The 15,809-nt window shown below is 38.3% G+C and overlaps 1 protein-coding gene across 4 annotated transcripts in view; it reads left to right on the top strand.

The window, feature by feature from the left end:
* EYA1 (EYA transcriptional coactivator and phosphatase 1) overlaps positions 1–15,809 on the top strand; it is a 296,080-nt gene that overhangs the window by 10,478 nt on the left and 269,793 nt on the right. For all 4 annotated transcript variants that reach the window (XM_045861482.1, XM_045861480.1, XM_045861481.1 and 1 more), the window contains exon 2: positions 645–749. In XM_045861482.1, coding sequence (XP_045717438.1) covers positions 717–749 — 33 coding nt within the window. In that variant the 5' untranslated portion in view covers positions 645–716. The remainder of the gene's footprint in view (positions 1–644; positions 750–15,809) is intronic.

Below are 15,809 nucleotides of genomic sequence, written 5' to 3'. Positions count from 1 at the left end.
AGAATATATTTCAAAACACTATATTTATTGTCCATGTCTTGAAGTGTCCCCAAACCCCATTCTTCTTGAAGATGCAGAGTCTCTGAAGGTTCAGACTTGATCAGCCGTGAAACTGTGACCTAATGTAAACTTGCTAAGAAATAGCATAATAATATCCTTGCCCTGAGGGTAAAACACTCGACTGGAGGTTTTTCTCTTTTATCCTTGCTCAGACTACAGTCATATTTCTTTGTTAGCATTTCCTCTTTGCATTGTGGTACAACTGACGTTGATAGATAGTGTGGAAAAACTGAATTCAAAACAAAAAAGAAAAAAGAGAAAAAAAAAAGAAAGCTCTTACACTGTTGGCTCAAAAATAATGTGTGTGGAAAGCTCTCTAGCTGGCCTGACTGTTCTGTTTTTTTCTTTGGGCTGCAGCTGCTGACAGCAGACACACTGAGCTATCATTTGGCCACATTTGGCTCATGTAAATTGTGATAAACAGTGAGCCCATAATATTTATTTTAAAGATTCGTTCAGTGAAGGTAAGCACTCTTGACTTGTGTATACATGCTAGTAAGGGGAAAGCTGCAGATGGAAAAAGATCAACTCTTAATTTCATGCCACACAATTAATACGACTCCTTGGTGCTCTCTCCCCCACAGGTGCAGGGGTGTTGGAGCCCTTTGAAGAAGTGTGTAGCTAATAGCCCATCTATAATTCAGAAGAAGTCTTCAATGGAAGACCCCCGGGGGATAAATGGACCGTCTGTAAGTAAACAGAATGTCAGTCTTAAGGAAAGACTTATTACTTTTAAAATCATAATGACTATTTTTGTTGTAACCTGAGTGTCTAGAAATTCCTCAAAAGCTCTGTACTAATTTTTAATGATTTTAAGTTATGAATTAATCTGTACTTTATTTCCTCAGTCAAACTTACTTGATATCTTTCTTAGAGGTTTCAGTTATCAACAATGGAGTTCTAGAGGGAAAAGCCAACGTTTAGTATTACTTAATTACACCAAAAAGCATAATGTAATTTTAAGGCTTACATTTTTCTTTGCCTTAGGGAAAACATATATTTGTCTCATAAAACTTGAAATTAATATCTAAGTTTGGATGGTTTTATGTGTATTTGTTTTATAATATGCATGTGTGCATGTATGTGTATCTTTCAAATGTGTGTTTAGTGTGGTAGTTTCACAGTTTGATGAACTCTAGACTTGGCTTCAAATTAAGGAAAACCCTAGGTCTCTAAAGTTTTCTTTTGTTGGTTTATTTCGTAAACAGAAGAAAAAGTGTTCAGGAATTTTCCTCAGGTTCCAACCAGGAAGAAAGAGAGCTTCCTTTGCCTCATAAACAAATATTCCCAATCAGAGGTAATTTTACAAATAACCTTAGCGTTCTTTAGAACTCGAATAAGTCCATGGACATGAATTTTAGAAAAGCACCTTTCAGTACGTGAAAGCTGTTTCCTTGGCAAATTTCTATAGCAATATTTGGGGCAGCATGTGCAACTTCGCCTTTTGAGTTCTTTGATCAATTGTGATGCTCCCAGACCTGTGGTTTTATGAAACCACAACTTTAGCTCAACTTTGTTCGCAATAGAATTATTACAGTCCCAAAGCGTGATCTTTAGTAATGCTGTTGTGGTTCCTGTAAATGCATGTCTTACAAGACCTATTGGTGTTATACAATAAGCAGGAACTGCTAATGGATAAAGATTTTAATAACAAAGGGTCAAGTGCTATCAAAGTACTTTGCAGTCATACTGGATGCAATTACAGAGGGTATTTTATGGATCTCCTCAGTCGTCTTTGTGAGGTGATTCACACAAACACTTCCAGATTGTTCTGTGTAGCATAGCTTTTATCCTAACCAGGAAAAGCACCCTTAACTTAACTTATTTAATTTGTTTGTTTGTTCTTTTAAGTTCCTGCTAGGGCCTGGGGCATTCAATTTTATTATCATGTTAAAAATACTTTTGTAGTGCATATAAAATAAATGAAAAATAAACTCACTGATAACTACTCCAACTGCCCCCTTTTGTGTAACTTTGCTACTTAGATTGAGGCAGGTTGGTGTGCTAACAAGTCCCTGGACATTTAACAGAATCTGTAAAGAAAGATTGCTGATAATATTTCCTTTGATATTTTATGTTATGCAAATTCTAATGTAAGAATTAAAGCATTAGCTAAGATTTGAGAATGAAATGAATAGGTGAAGAATATAATGATTCATTTCTTTTAGCTTATTGTAACAAAAAGATGTGTTTGGTGGACAATTTCATTACATATGGTTTTGAGTTTTGTTTTGTTACGTAAAGAGGGAAGCACTTCTCCTCTTGAATGATATCTGGCCGTCTCAGACGTACAAAACAAGGGAGGGCTGTTTCTCAAGGGCGAACACTGCGGCAATGGAGAAGCAGTTCCCTGGCAGTTTGGCTGGCTCCTGCCTGCTGACCACGGAGACACGCAGGCCCCTGCGCAGAGCCTTGGGTGGGCTCCTCAGGCTCACTGCCTCAGGCTCTCAGGTTTTCTCCTTTTCTTCGGACGTTGGGAAAACAGGTTCAAGACTGGAAGAGGACCTAGAACTTAGAAGAAAATGTTAAGATAACTTAGGAAAATAAAGGATCGAAAGGAGACCTGGAATAGTACCAGAAGTACTTATATTTCCAAACATGAACTGAACTTACCCTTGCCCTTCATGTTCATCTTTCAAAACTTTTTTTTTTCCCACATGACCAGAGACAACTTGGAGTCCCGCGGGGCACCTCAAAACTTTTTCTTAAACAAAGTCTCCACCATATTCAGAATGAACACAAGAGTGTGTGGTACCCCATCCTCATTTTGTCTTACTGGCCCCCCATCTCTCCTCACCATCACTGAAAGATTCCAGGTTTTTTTCACAGTATTTTTTTTAGATAAAATTCACATACATTGGAAAATATTACTCTTAACTGTATCATTTTGACAATATCTATCACAATTAGAATTTTCATCTCCCCGGCAAGTCCACAGGTCCCTTCTGACTCAGTACCTCTCCAATACCCCTCCCTGACCCCAGACACAAACACTGTTCCAGCGGTTTTTACCTTTGATCAGTTTTGTCTGTTCCAAAGCTCCTATAAACTGAATCTTCAGATAATATGTTCTCTTTTGTTTCTGCCTTTTTTTCAGGTAGCGTTATGTCTGTGTGACTCGCCTTTAGTGTTACGTGTATCATTCATTGTTCATTTTTATTGGTGAATAGTATTGCACAGCATAAATTCTTTTTAAATAATATTAAATATATTCTAAGCACTTGTATGGGAACCTCAATTTCTGCATATGTAAGATGAGGAGCTTGAAATCCAATAAACCTAATGCTGTGGGTTTTTTTAATATTTTATTTATTTATTTTTAGAGAGAGGGGAAGGGAAGGAGAAAGAGATGGAGAGAAACATCAATGCGTGGTTGCCTCTCACATGGTCCCCACTGGGAACCTGGCCTGCAACCCAGGCATGTGCCCTGACTGGGAATCGAACCTGCGACCCTTTGGTTCACAGCCCACACTCAATCCACTGAGCTACACCAGCTGGGGCCTAATGCTGTTTTATAATTTTACTTTCTTCCACTCTACCTCACAGAGCATATTCCTGATAAAAGTAGGGCCTTTAGTTTCCTCATAAAAGACAGTATCTAATGCCCCCCCCACCAAAATCCCCAACTCTTTGAAAGGCTTTGCATACAAAGCCAGTTTATAAAACATCTCCGTATTGTTGTACATGTGCAATTATTGGTATAGTATTATGAATCTCCGTTGCCTTTGTAAATAATGATTCTTTGTCAACTTTACATGGTTCTTTCTTTACTCCATAGACAGAAGTGTATGGGATGGGGCCAGAGAGGAGTCAGTGGAGCCTCCTCATTTCTTCTGTTTAGGCCATGACAGCTGGGAAGCCCAGAGGGTCTTGTATGGGAGAGGCTAAGAGGAGCTTCCTCAGCATTTCAGTGCCTAGCGAGGGGGCAGAGTGTGGGAATCCCTTGACCATGGGTGTGCTCACTCTTAATCTTGATGGAACTATGCTTTGTGATATTTGAAGTTGAAAGTTTTGAGGTAGCTCGTGACACATAAGGGAGGAAAAAGATTATTTGAACATCACAAGGTACAGTATTCTGTCATGTAGCCTGTTGACCCTACCAGGGCTTTGGGGATGTGTCTATCATGTGACAAAGGACCATGGGCAGAGGCGAAGTAGTTGCTCATTTTGATCCTGAGTAGACACAGCACTGGGTGAAGGTGATAAATCAGCAGTCCCACCTTCTTTATTCTGGAATGCTGCTTGTGTGTTTTCCACCTCTAGGAAGAAGCAGCTTATGATTTTGTAGGTTTTGTCCATTCCTCAATTCACCTCATGAGGACAAAAAGGAGATGAGGAAATTTATGGGGCTTTACAGCATTCCCATGATAATTCTGGCCACTCCTCTGTCTCCTCATCAGGAGCTTCCTTTTGAGGAGCTTACACCACTCTCTCAGCAGAGCCCAGACTGGCCCTCTCCTACACAAACAACTTCAAAACACAAACACCAGACAGTCAAGATATGGCTACATCTTTCTATCCCTTTAGTTTCTGAGGATTTCTAGAAGGAAATCATGTCAAGATAAGAAAAATAGCTACTATCCACTTAAAAGAAAGTGAATTAAAAACTAAATCACTGTATTTTTCCTTGAGGCTCTAAAGCTTGCAGTTAAAAACCCACCATATAAAAAACTGAATCTCATGTCTAAATTGGATAGGCAGTCTGGTTTCTTGAAAACTACATCTTAGATTCAGAGTCAGAAGACCTAATTTTAACTTTTGCTAATTAAATGACATGGGGCAGATTTCTAAGCCTCAGTCTCCTTCGCTGTAACACAGAGATAATGCTATTTACGTTTTCTTATTTAAAATTACAATTCTGTAGGTCAATCGGAATCATGTATTTTAAAGTTCTTTGAATACTGAAGAGTACAGTGTAACTCTAATTAATATACTTATGGTCATAAATTAAAAAGTACCTGGTCACCTGCAAGTCTACAATAAAAATTTTAGAATGCAGCCATTATACCTGTGTTAGGTATTACAGTCACCAACACAACGTATGTTCAGTCATGATGTTGTCAGCTGAGGGGAAATCAGGTTTCCTGAGACTCTAGAGCACAGGTGGCAAACACAAGGCCCGCGGGCCAAATCAGTCCTCCACCTTGTTTTAGCCACCGTGGCCCTTTGTTTCTACCTGGCCTCAGCGCTGAGCTCCTTGCCCCTAGTTAAGGAGTGGTTACATTTATACAGTCATAAAACTACATTTGGCCCTTTGAAGGCAACCTCAAGGCTGATATGACCCTTGGTAAAAGTGAGTTTGACACCTCTTCTCTAAAAGGAGCATGTAATTAATTTACTTTCATTACAAAAATTATAGGTGCTGATATTTGAGAGTTTTTTAGAGTAATTATGTTTAGAGCCCCATTGCATTCTTAAAACGGTGCCTCTTGCATCTCCTTTAAATTATGGTAAATTTGAAATGCTAACAGCAGCTTTTGCTGAGATGCTGGGTTTTGTAAGAAAACCATTAAATGAAATACATATGTTCCTTATTCCTATACTTGAAAATTCTAAAAGTGAAAAGAGACTTTTAACCAAAATGGAAGAATTAAGTATTTATTTTATTGATAGAGAGAAGCACACTGTTTAGCAGAAGTTACTAAAAGTTGTTATACCAGTCTGTGATATATGTGTGTGTATATATATAGATAGATATAGATATGTATATCTATAGTCAAATTAACTGGGAAATTATCAATTAAATCAGGATTTAATTTTTCAACTTTATCATGAGTGAGATGTTCTATATAAATGATACTTTTAGATAACTTAAATTTAAAAGTATAGAATCCAGTGGTTTATTCGTTTTCTTTCCTTCCTCCCTCCGCCCTCCTCCCTCCTTCCCTCCCTCCCTCCCTCCCTTCCTTCCTTCCTTCCTTCCTTCCTTCCTTCCTTCCTTCCTTCCTTCCTCCCTTCCTCCCTTCCTCCCTTCCTTCCTCCCTTCCTTCCTTCCTTCCTTTTAAAGCAGAAGCATCTTATTGGAAGCCTGCATTAGTTTCTTCAGGCTGCTTGAACAACATTCCATAAACTGGGGAGAAACCTGCAAGGCAACCTTGCTTCTTAGCTTCTGGAGGTCTGCAAACAGCTCCTGCATCCCAGGGCTAAAAGCCCCAGCACTTCCATCTCCACTGATCTTGTCACATGGTCTGTCTCTTCTCCTCCTCTTATAAGGGCACTAGTTACATTGGATTAGGGTACAACCTAGCGACTTCATCTTGATCACGCTTGCAAACACTGTTTCCAAATAAGATCATATTCAGATCCTGGGGATTAGGACTTCAACATATTTTTGGCGGGGAGGGATAAATTCAACCCATAACAAAGCTGAATAAGAATATAAGGCCCAAAACCTTATCTATTTGCCTACCCATCCCATTCCCCTTGAATAATTTCAGTTTATTTGTTTGCAAGTACTGGGACTCACCATGAGCTGACTTAAGCAAACAAGAGGCAAGTCTTAAGAAAAACTGTATACAGGGAATTCAGGCAGTTTTCTTTCTATATTTCTCCGTAATGTTTTTAGTCCTCTTTTTGATTGCAGACTGGCTTTTCTACACCCTCTGGCATAGTGCTGGCTGCTGATTGTGGCTGACATGTTACTGGGCCTTCTACCATGCAGAAGGAAGGACTGGGACAGGTCCTGCTTGGGTCAGGACTCTGTGGCTGGTGGAACAGGGAGCCACAGAAACAAGGCAGTTCCCAGAGAAGGGGCTGAGCAGACCACCCAATAGGTGACTACTAGGGCCCTTTAAGAAATCCCAGGCTGTGCTAATAGAGGCAGCAATTTCAAAGCACAGCTCTAGTCTTGCTTCTTCATCTTACAGATGGGGATATTTAGCCCTTGATGTGCCATCACCTGCATTCTAATCATTTTCATTGAAATATCTAACAGTGAATACATATATATATATATATTCTTCTTTCCTGATGACTTAAGGTCCTTGTTTAACTACAAGTTATAAATTGTATCCCTAATATACTGTTTTTCCTCTCTCCCTTGATTTGTCTGAGAGCAGGGTCGCTTTGCATTTTCAGGACTAGGCAGTAAAGCCTAAAGCTGGAGCCAAACTGGTTGCAGTGGGTACATAGCAAATAGATACTAACTTGAAAAAGGAAAAACAGGTGGGTACAATGAAGAAAGCCCTGGCGTGGAAACAGAATTGAGGTTGTGAGTCATAGCTTATTAATTATGGGAACTTGGGAAGCTTATGTCAAATTCTGAGCCTCAATATTACTTTTATGAATAGAAACAATAATATCTATATTATGGGTCTCTGTAATGAAGGAATCAGATATGATCTGCCGAAGTGCTTTGTAGACTGCAAAGCAGTTTACACAGTCACTGGTGCCCAGCCCGTGGGGCATCCTTTCAGACAGGACAGTACATTGACAGGCAAATGTATGTGCTTCAGTCTCTGCTCAGCACTTGGTCTGCACCTTGACCTTTCTCAACCTCAGTTCTTCCTCATCTGCAAGATGGGGATGATAGTACCTTCCTTGCATGATTATATGATTAAAAATAACATATGAAAGACATCCGATGAATAAGAGTAGTTTCTGGAGCCTGACACCTGGGGCTGAGCTGTGAGCTGTGATCCCCACTAGCTGCAGGAAGCTGGGCACGTCTGTGCGCCTCCCCTGGGCCATCTTCCTCTTCTATAACCGGCTGATGCTAATAACTCACATCGCAGGTGTGAAGACTGAATGAGGTTATACGAGTGAGAGGACTTCAAATGGTGCCTGACACACAGTAAGTGCTGTCTTAAGCATTTCCTATTGTTAACTAACATCAAAGGTGCCAGGCACACATATAGCAAGTGCTGAAAAAGAAACACCGTTGTCACTTAAAATTGATTAGACTAGGGCGATGAGGTGCTATCTCTCATTTTAGTTGCAATGTAGGTACAGTCACAGGGTTAAGATGAGATTATGACTGGGGCTGTCAGACCACAATGGAAGGAACGAGGCAAAGTCTGCCTTTGAACAGGCAGGGCTGGCTTGGGCACACTGAAAAGTCGGAATGTGATCTGAGGGTTTGGAGGAGACTGGCTGTCAAAGTTCAAATTGGGCATCAGTTGAATTAGTGGTTAGGTATTTTAGGTAAAGAATAAAACCTAGACAGGAAAATTGTTCCAGAGCCAGGACAGTGACTTGTTTATATTTCCAGGGCCCAACACCATGTCAAGCCCTTTATGTGCACTCAGTAAGCGTTTGTTTATCAGAGCTGGCCGGAATCTTATGTCCTGGCACAGCTCACTTGGGCCATAGGCACTGAACACATGGAGTGTGACAAGGATGAAAATTGCTTGTGGCAGATGCTGGAAAGAAAGGAAAGAGGGACTTTAACCATTCAGACTCACTGACTGTGGCCTGCCTCCGCTCTGGCACTCTTAACGTGCAGGGGTCTGAGATCTCAAATCCCAGTGGGGGTCAGGACCGCAGATATATGACCAATTAGCAGTGATGGAACATGGATCTCTCTGTCTGAGGAAAATGCTCAGATTTTGGATTTTTTTTTATTTTGTTTTGATACTTGAAGGTAAGAAAGACAACTTAAACACTTAAAAGAAAAAAAAAACTTTCCTGATTTACAGTTCTGTTAGGAATGATGGTAATCACCAGAAGTATCAGCTAGAATAAGAAAGGCATTTCAATATAGTGATAATATCATAAACATTTTCTGTAAAGAACCAGATAGTAAGTATTTTAGGCATGGCACACTAGAAGATTCTTTGGCATGTCTCAGCTCCTCAGTTGTGGCATGAAAGCTGCTGTAGAGCAGACCCGCAGGAAGACGTAGGTGAACTGTAGATAGACCGCCACCCTGGTCTCTCGTCCACTTGGGGGCAGTTCAACAGCTGCTCTGATCTCACGCCGCCCCTTTAAGCTTCCTCCTTTCGCTCCCATCGGTCCAGCTCTGTCATCTTGGATTTGACTTATTTTCTCCCTCTGAGCCTCATTTTCTTCTTTTGTAAAATGAAGAACTGAGGAGATCTCTTCTAGTTCTAACAAAACATGATTCAGTTAGTGTCCATATTGTACTAGATCATCAAAGTTAATAAAGTTTATACACCACAAAATAAATACATATGGTGACCCACAAGGGCTGGGCAGGAGGATCCATCACGGAAGCTGAACATCAGTGGGAACCCGCTGAGCATGCAGTCTGATAATTCAGTTCCACAGTTCCAGGACCGCATCTGAACCCAATAAGATGCCTCTTGACCTTTCTGAGGTCTCCTGGCCTCTTTCTCTGACAACCTTCTTCATCCGCCAGCCAGTGAATATTATTGTTTGCAGAGCTCATAGTATAGTTTTATATTGGCACTTTGATGAAGGTCTTTGATGCCCACATTTCTGTTCATGTATAATTTTATTTATATAAATATTCCTATGATTCATTTAAAAAGGTGCTTGAAATAAAGATCATGTCTACATTTTGTATACCATTCCAGAATGTGTTGTGATTTCAAAATATGTTCACAAATTCTTTAATAGTCCTTACTTTAATAGATGGGGTCCCTTGATGCTGTCCCCTCTCTTTGGGTGTGGTCTGGGCTTAGTGACTCACTCACTCCTAATAAGCAGAAAAAAGAGCAGAAATGATGGTATGCCACTGCAGACACTAGGCCCTAAAAGCTAGTGTGAATCAGTCACTCTGGGGGAAGCAGGCTGCCATGTTGTGAGGATGCTCAGGCAGCCTTGTGGAGAGGCCATCGTGACCAGGAACGGAATTTTGAAAGTCAATCCTCCAACCCCAGTCCAGCTGTCAGAGGATGCTGCTCCAGCAGACAGCAGAGGTGCCTTCTTATGAGAGCCCCTAATATCTAATAGCACCTAACTAAATTGCAACTAGACTCCTAATGCTGAAAAAATTCTGTGAGATGATATATGTGTGTTATTTGAAGATGCTAAGTTTTGGGTAATTTGTTACACAGCAGTAGATAACTAATACAGTGATCCTGTTGATTTTTTTTTGCATTAAAATTATTTTTAGTTAGTATTTTGAACAGAAGTGAAGCTTGATAAGTAATGTAACCAATTATATAAATGTATATTATATATCTTACAGAATCAGGGATGTCCAAACTTTTGGCATCTCTGCACCACACTGGGAGAAGAAGAGTTGTCTTGGGACACACATTAAATACACTGTGATATGTATTCACAAAAGAATCTCATAATCTTTAAAGTAAATTTACAATTTTGTGTTGGGCCCCATTCACAGCCATCCCGAGCTGCATGCAGCCCATGGGCTGCAGATTGGACACCCCTGTTTAATATAACCATATAACATGTAATTATATAAATATAGTTTATATAGTTCATTTTTCTACTGCATTTCATATAGTCAGTCACTGGGGTTTTTTCTCTCTTTTGCACATTGAGTACATTCAGGTGTCAATTTATTCGCCTTTATCTCTTCTCCCCCAAGCAGATCTTTCTCATCTTCATACAATAAGTGCTTTGAACTGCTAATTAGCATATATTTTATACCATTTTGCATTGTTCACACATATTTACAAATTTGTTTGCCTTCTAGACTGTGAGCTGTTTCAGGGCAGAGGGCGTGAGAGGCAAATAACCATGCTCCTCTGACACCCAGCCCTCTTTATTTTGCACAATGTAGATGTGAAAAAATATTTTAGTTGAATGAATGGATGGATGGATGGATGGATGGATGAATGAATGAATGATGACTGAATACAACTTCCTGGAGTGGCAGAATTATAAGCAGAGAGAAATCTTCACATGTGCTACTTTGGCAGCTACCTTCTTCGTGGCTCCAGGGAAGCATGCACCTTTGGAAAGAGCCTCGAATCACACTCAGCGCTGTCTGCTTGTCAGGTTTTGTGAAGGTAGAGGTACGCTGAAAACACACACCACTGCTGTGACACTTCATTAAGAGGACCTCCATTAATGGAAAATTTCAGATAATTCGAGCAGAGGATAAGGTTTATTTAATGTGTCCTTTTATGAAAATAGGATTATCAAAGAAAATATAGCCTAATTTTACCTATGGGAGAGTAGATGGGCAAAAAAAACTGACAGTCATATACCAAATTTTCATATGCTTTTTGCAAATAAACTGTATTCATTACAGAAGTTTTGCAAACTGCTCTACAAAGTTAAACTAGATCAATACTGTTTATATGTCAAAGGAATTCTTGACATTTTTTAAAATATTTATTTATTTTTAGAGAGGGAAGGGAGGGAGATAGAGAGAGAGAGAGAGAAACATCAATGTGCGGTTGCTGGGGGTTATGGCCTGCAACCCAGGAATGTACCCTGGCTGGGAATCGAACCTGGGACACTTTGGTTCCCAGCCCACGCTCAATCCACTGAGCTACGCCAGCCAGGGTGACATTTTTTAAAAGATCTCACAAATCCAAAATTAACATAGATATAACCAACGTTCTCATCATGTTTAAAAGTTAGATTTATGTTATGCTGTGAACATATACTGCTGTGCTGTATTAATAAAACAGTAACTGAGCTTGTGTTCTTCTAAGCTGAGGTCAGTAGATACTGTGAGGGTACAGGAGGGAGCATGGGCTTGGCGGGCAGCTGAAGGCTTGTGTTGGAGGCCTGGCCCACCTGCTGCCTGAGTGTGCACACATCTCTGGTCATCTCTGAGCCAGTGCCCTCATCCCTCACACGGGGAGGGCATTTCAGTGCTGCGTGTCTCAGCGTCATGGTGAGGACCAAAAGGAGAACATCAATAGCTTCATTAAGCAACATAGCAATACACGTACACATTATGTGTTTATCAAAAGCACACCTTGAAAACCAGTGAATGCCTGTGTGTTCTTCCAGCTGCTACTTAAAAAAATAACTTCATGTCTTCTTTAACAATTTTTCCTCTCTTTTTGTAAGACATAAAGGACAAAAAAGTCCTTATTAAATTACTAAATTTGTTTTATTTTTTTATTTTGAAATATGATATGCATAATGTGAGGGGATGCAAGAGAAACTATGTTTTGGGCTGTACAAATAATAAAGTGGACAACTGTTTATTCCATGTGTACTTATTTTTACTTAAAGTATGTGTTAAACTACAATTATTTTCAGGGATCCCACAACTTATGATAATTTATTTTGATGTTTAAAAATTCTCAAAATTTTATTGTATCAAAAATCATTGATATATGATTCCTTTCTTTAATGACGGTGCTGTATTTCTTTCAAAGTATGGCCATCTGGGATGTCTTTAACAATAAAACATTTTGCTTTGAGAGTAATCAAACAATAACCTCAACACCAGTTACAGTACTGGTATATTTACAAAGATTAAAAAATGCCATATTATTATCTAAAAATCTCATTAAAGAGCTAGGTTATTATCAATTTTTTAAACTCCATATCTAATTTCCATTTACATAAAGAGACAGATTTTCTTAGAATAAGGCAAAAGGCCAAAAACACATTTTACCTTTTTTACTTGCACTGCTTACCTTAGTGGTTTTTTAGTGATTTGTCTATTCAAGTTTCCGTACACTTACTTGGCCCCATCTGGTAAGCTGGGTAGCTTTAAAAATGAGTTCAAGAATATTTTGCATTTGGGTGTGTGAAATTACGTTCCCTGTGAAATGTTTATAATTGGTTAGCTATGCCTGCGTTTAACCACTTGCATTCTCAAAATAAGACACTGTTGGTGGTGAGGTGAAACCCAAACAACATATAAATAATTTCATCCTTAGAGCTGACTTTCATTAAAGTTCATTTGTTAAGAAGTTCACATTAGACATTAAAATTAATGGTTTGCTCAGATTTCAAATTATTTGGAAGAAAACTGTACTCACTATTTACTATGGACTAACAAAATCAAATCTATATTTTAACATAAGCAACCAGCATGTTATCTTTCAAAAAACAGTTATCTTTCTGTTTGCCCTGGGAAAACTATTTAAATAGAGTGACAGATTTTGATCAAAATCAACATACCTTATACTTCTACATTTTATTTTATTTTATTTTATTTTTTCCTAGTAGACTGTTTATTTAAATGGTGATATTTCTATATTTTCAATTCAAACTGTGGGTCAGGCTGCCATCTTAAAACAATATAGCCAATAAAAACTTCAAATGAACATGTAGTCTATTTGTGATATTAAATGAGGACTATGATTCACAGAACCATCAGCCATGACAGCATGAGAAGTAACTGGGCTAATTCACGTGTGTATGGCATGAGAGTGTGTGGTGAACTCCTCGTTCCTCAGCACATTGGAGTCCCTCTGCAGGTTGCCTTTACTTCTTGGGACAAAGGTGATCTACTGCAATTTTAGTTGAAGTTAGTGGCTTCCACATATATTGCTAACAGTTGAACAAATTTTGGTATTACTTTGGAAGACCAGGCCCAAAAATCTTATAATGTTCTTACCTACCTTAAAAGTTGAGAAAAGATAGTATATAATATTAAAGGAATTTATAAATGTAAAAAAAGAAAGTTTTTTAATTAAGCTATATCCCTATAGCTTAATTAAAGTTTTAAGATGTTAAATGTTTTGCTAAAAAACAAAATATATATACTGCATATTAAATTGATTGAGATATTATCAAAGAGTCCTTTAAAGTTGTTTCCAAAAAAAGTTGTTTGTATTGATAGCTAAATTCTCCAAACATTGTATATTTGTTAAATCAATAACAATTCTTTTTTAAAAAGATTTCATTTATTTATTTTTAGACAGAGGGGAAGGGAGGGAGATAGGGAGAGAAACATCGATGTGTGGTTGCATCTCATGTGCCCCCTGCTGAGGACCTGGCCCACACAACCCAGGCATGTGCCCTGCCTGGGATTCGAATAGGCAACCCTTTGGTTTGCAGACTGGTGCTCAATCCACTGAGCCACACCAGCCAGGGCTCGATAACAGTTCTTAAGCACACAAGTAGTCTTATGGGAAAAGATGAAATGGGCTGACTTTGTGGGGTAGTATCAGCTTTATATCCTTGGAGATGTTCAGTGCATATTACAACTAAGATTCAATAACATTTATTAGGCATTTATCACCCTATGTAGCCAGGGATGTTCTAAGTACTTTGCACATATAGCCTGGTCTCAAAGTACTTGGTGATAAGCTGTTGGAGACTGTGCATGGCAATCCATGAAAGTGGACTACTCCCAGATCCCTTCCACAGCTGAGACTTAGTGAATCCACATTTACTACCTAGTGTCTAATGAAAGAGAGCAGATGGGGCTCTCAGGACCAAGGTCATTTTCCCATATTCAAGGAGGCAAAATGGGTAATACTCTCTGTGTGCCTTTGGGGTTAGCATATAATTTTGAAGAAACTTTTCTATATTTTTTCAGGAAGGTTCCCATAATGCACATACATATTAGAAATACTTCCGCTATTTCTTGCCATTTTCAAGTCTTCTGTGAGCCCCCAAATATAGTATTAAAGTCCTTTCATCCTTTGTAATATCTTACTTATTGACCTATAATAAAATAATACAAGCTTTAGGGGTTATAAAAGAACTCAGAGTAAGAATCTTGTTTTTTTTTTTCCTTTCTCTGATTTCCTCTTTTCTTTCTTTTCTTTATATCAGAAGCTCAGATCAATAGTGACAAATTTGATCTTACAATGGGAAATCTAATTTCTTATTGAATAGGTAATAAAAAAAGAACCTTTGAAAATATATGCAGCCTTGAAAGAAAAGCCTTGCTTATGAAATATGTAGAAAACACAAAGCAATTACCTAACTTTTCTGTGGATTTAGTAAAAAATGGGTATGTTTAGATTTTGATAGTTTAAAAAAATGTCAGCTGACCCTATTTCCCCCAATCTAAAATCTTAGCAAAATAGAGGAATTCTACAGTAATTTCTCCAGATAATAAATGCCTGCTTTTCCATGTATCCTGCTTTTACAAATTTCGGTGGGAATTCTAGGGGTGAAGTCTTCATTTTGAACAGTCTTTTGTCTTTCATTGTTTCTTCACATATACAAGAGCCCCTTCTCATTTGTAGTTCCACATTTTTTTCAAAATATTAATCTTTGAGTATTTTTAGTTAAATTTAGAGTTAACCTCACAAAGATGACGATCTTATTAGCCTTAATGTCACTTCATGGCACGGTGAGTGAGATGAGGACAAATTTAGGATACGACTGAAAACATCATAATCAGCCATTTTAAATATTTTTTTCTCATTTTTTGTTGAGGCTGTTTTCATCTATTACTAATTTACTGTGTATGTTCTCTTAGATTAAAATCCAAGTAATGATGCTGGCTTAATCTGAGTTAAAAAATAATGTTTTTAATAAAGAGGGAACCCAAGTATAGCATGAGAATTGTTAATTTACTATGTTCAGTCTAGAAATAAATATTTTAATTTTTAAAAAAAAATTTAGATACATGTTGAGATTCATGGATCTTTGGGAACTGAAATATATTTGCAACTAACTACAAAGACAATTAACTGTGATTCCTTATGTAAATTTTTAAAAAGTTTCTTGAAGGTACTATATTTTAGGCTCATTTCTTTGATATCTGTATGTGTGTGTGCATGTGTGTATACATATATACATATACATATATACATACATACATATACATGTATATATTTGTGGGTCTAAAAACATGTTCCCAACTTCAGTTTTTCTTTCTAATCTTCATTCCCTCTTTGTTAGAATTAGCCCAACTTGACTAAGAGTTAGATTCAGCTCACTCAAGCAGAACTGTGCCTGGGGGTGTGGAGGGGGAGAGG

Source organism: Phyllostomus hastatus, unplaced genomic scaffold (assembly GCF_019186645.2).
Source record: "Phyllostomus hastatus isolate PE091 unplaced genomic scaffold, TTU_PhHast_1.1 phas_scaffold_21, whole genome shotgun sequence".
NCBI lineage: Eukaryota > Metazoa > Chordata > Mammalia > Chiroptera > Phyllostomidae > Phyllostomus > Phyllostomus hastatus.
This window is presented reverse-complemented; position numbering and strand designations above follow the sequence as displayed.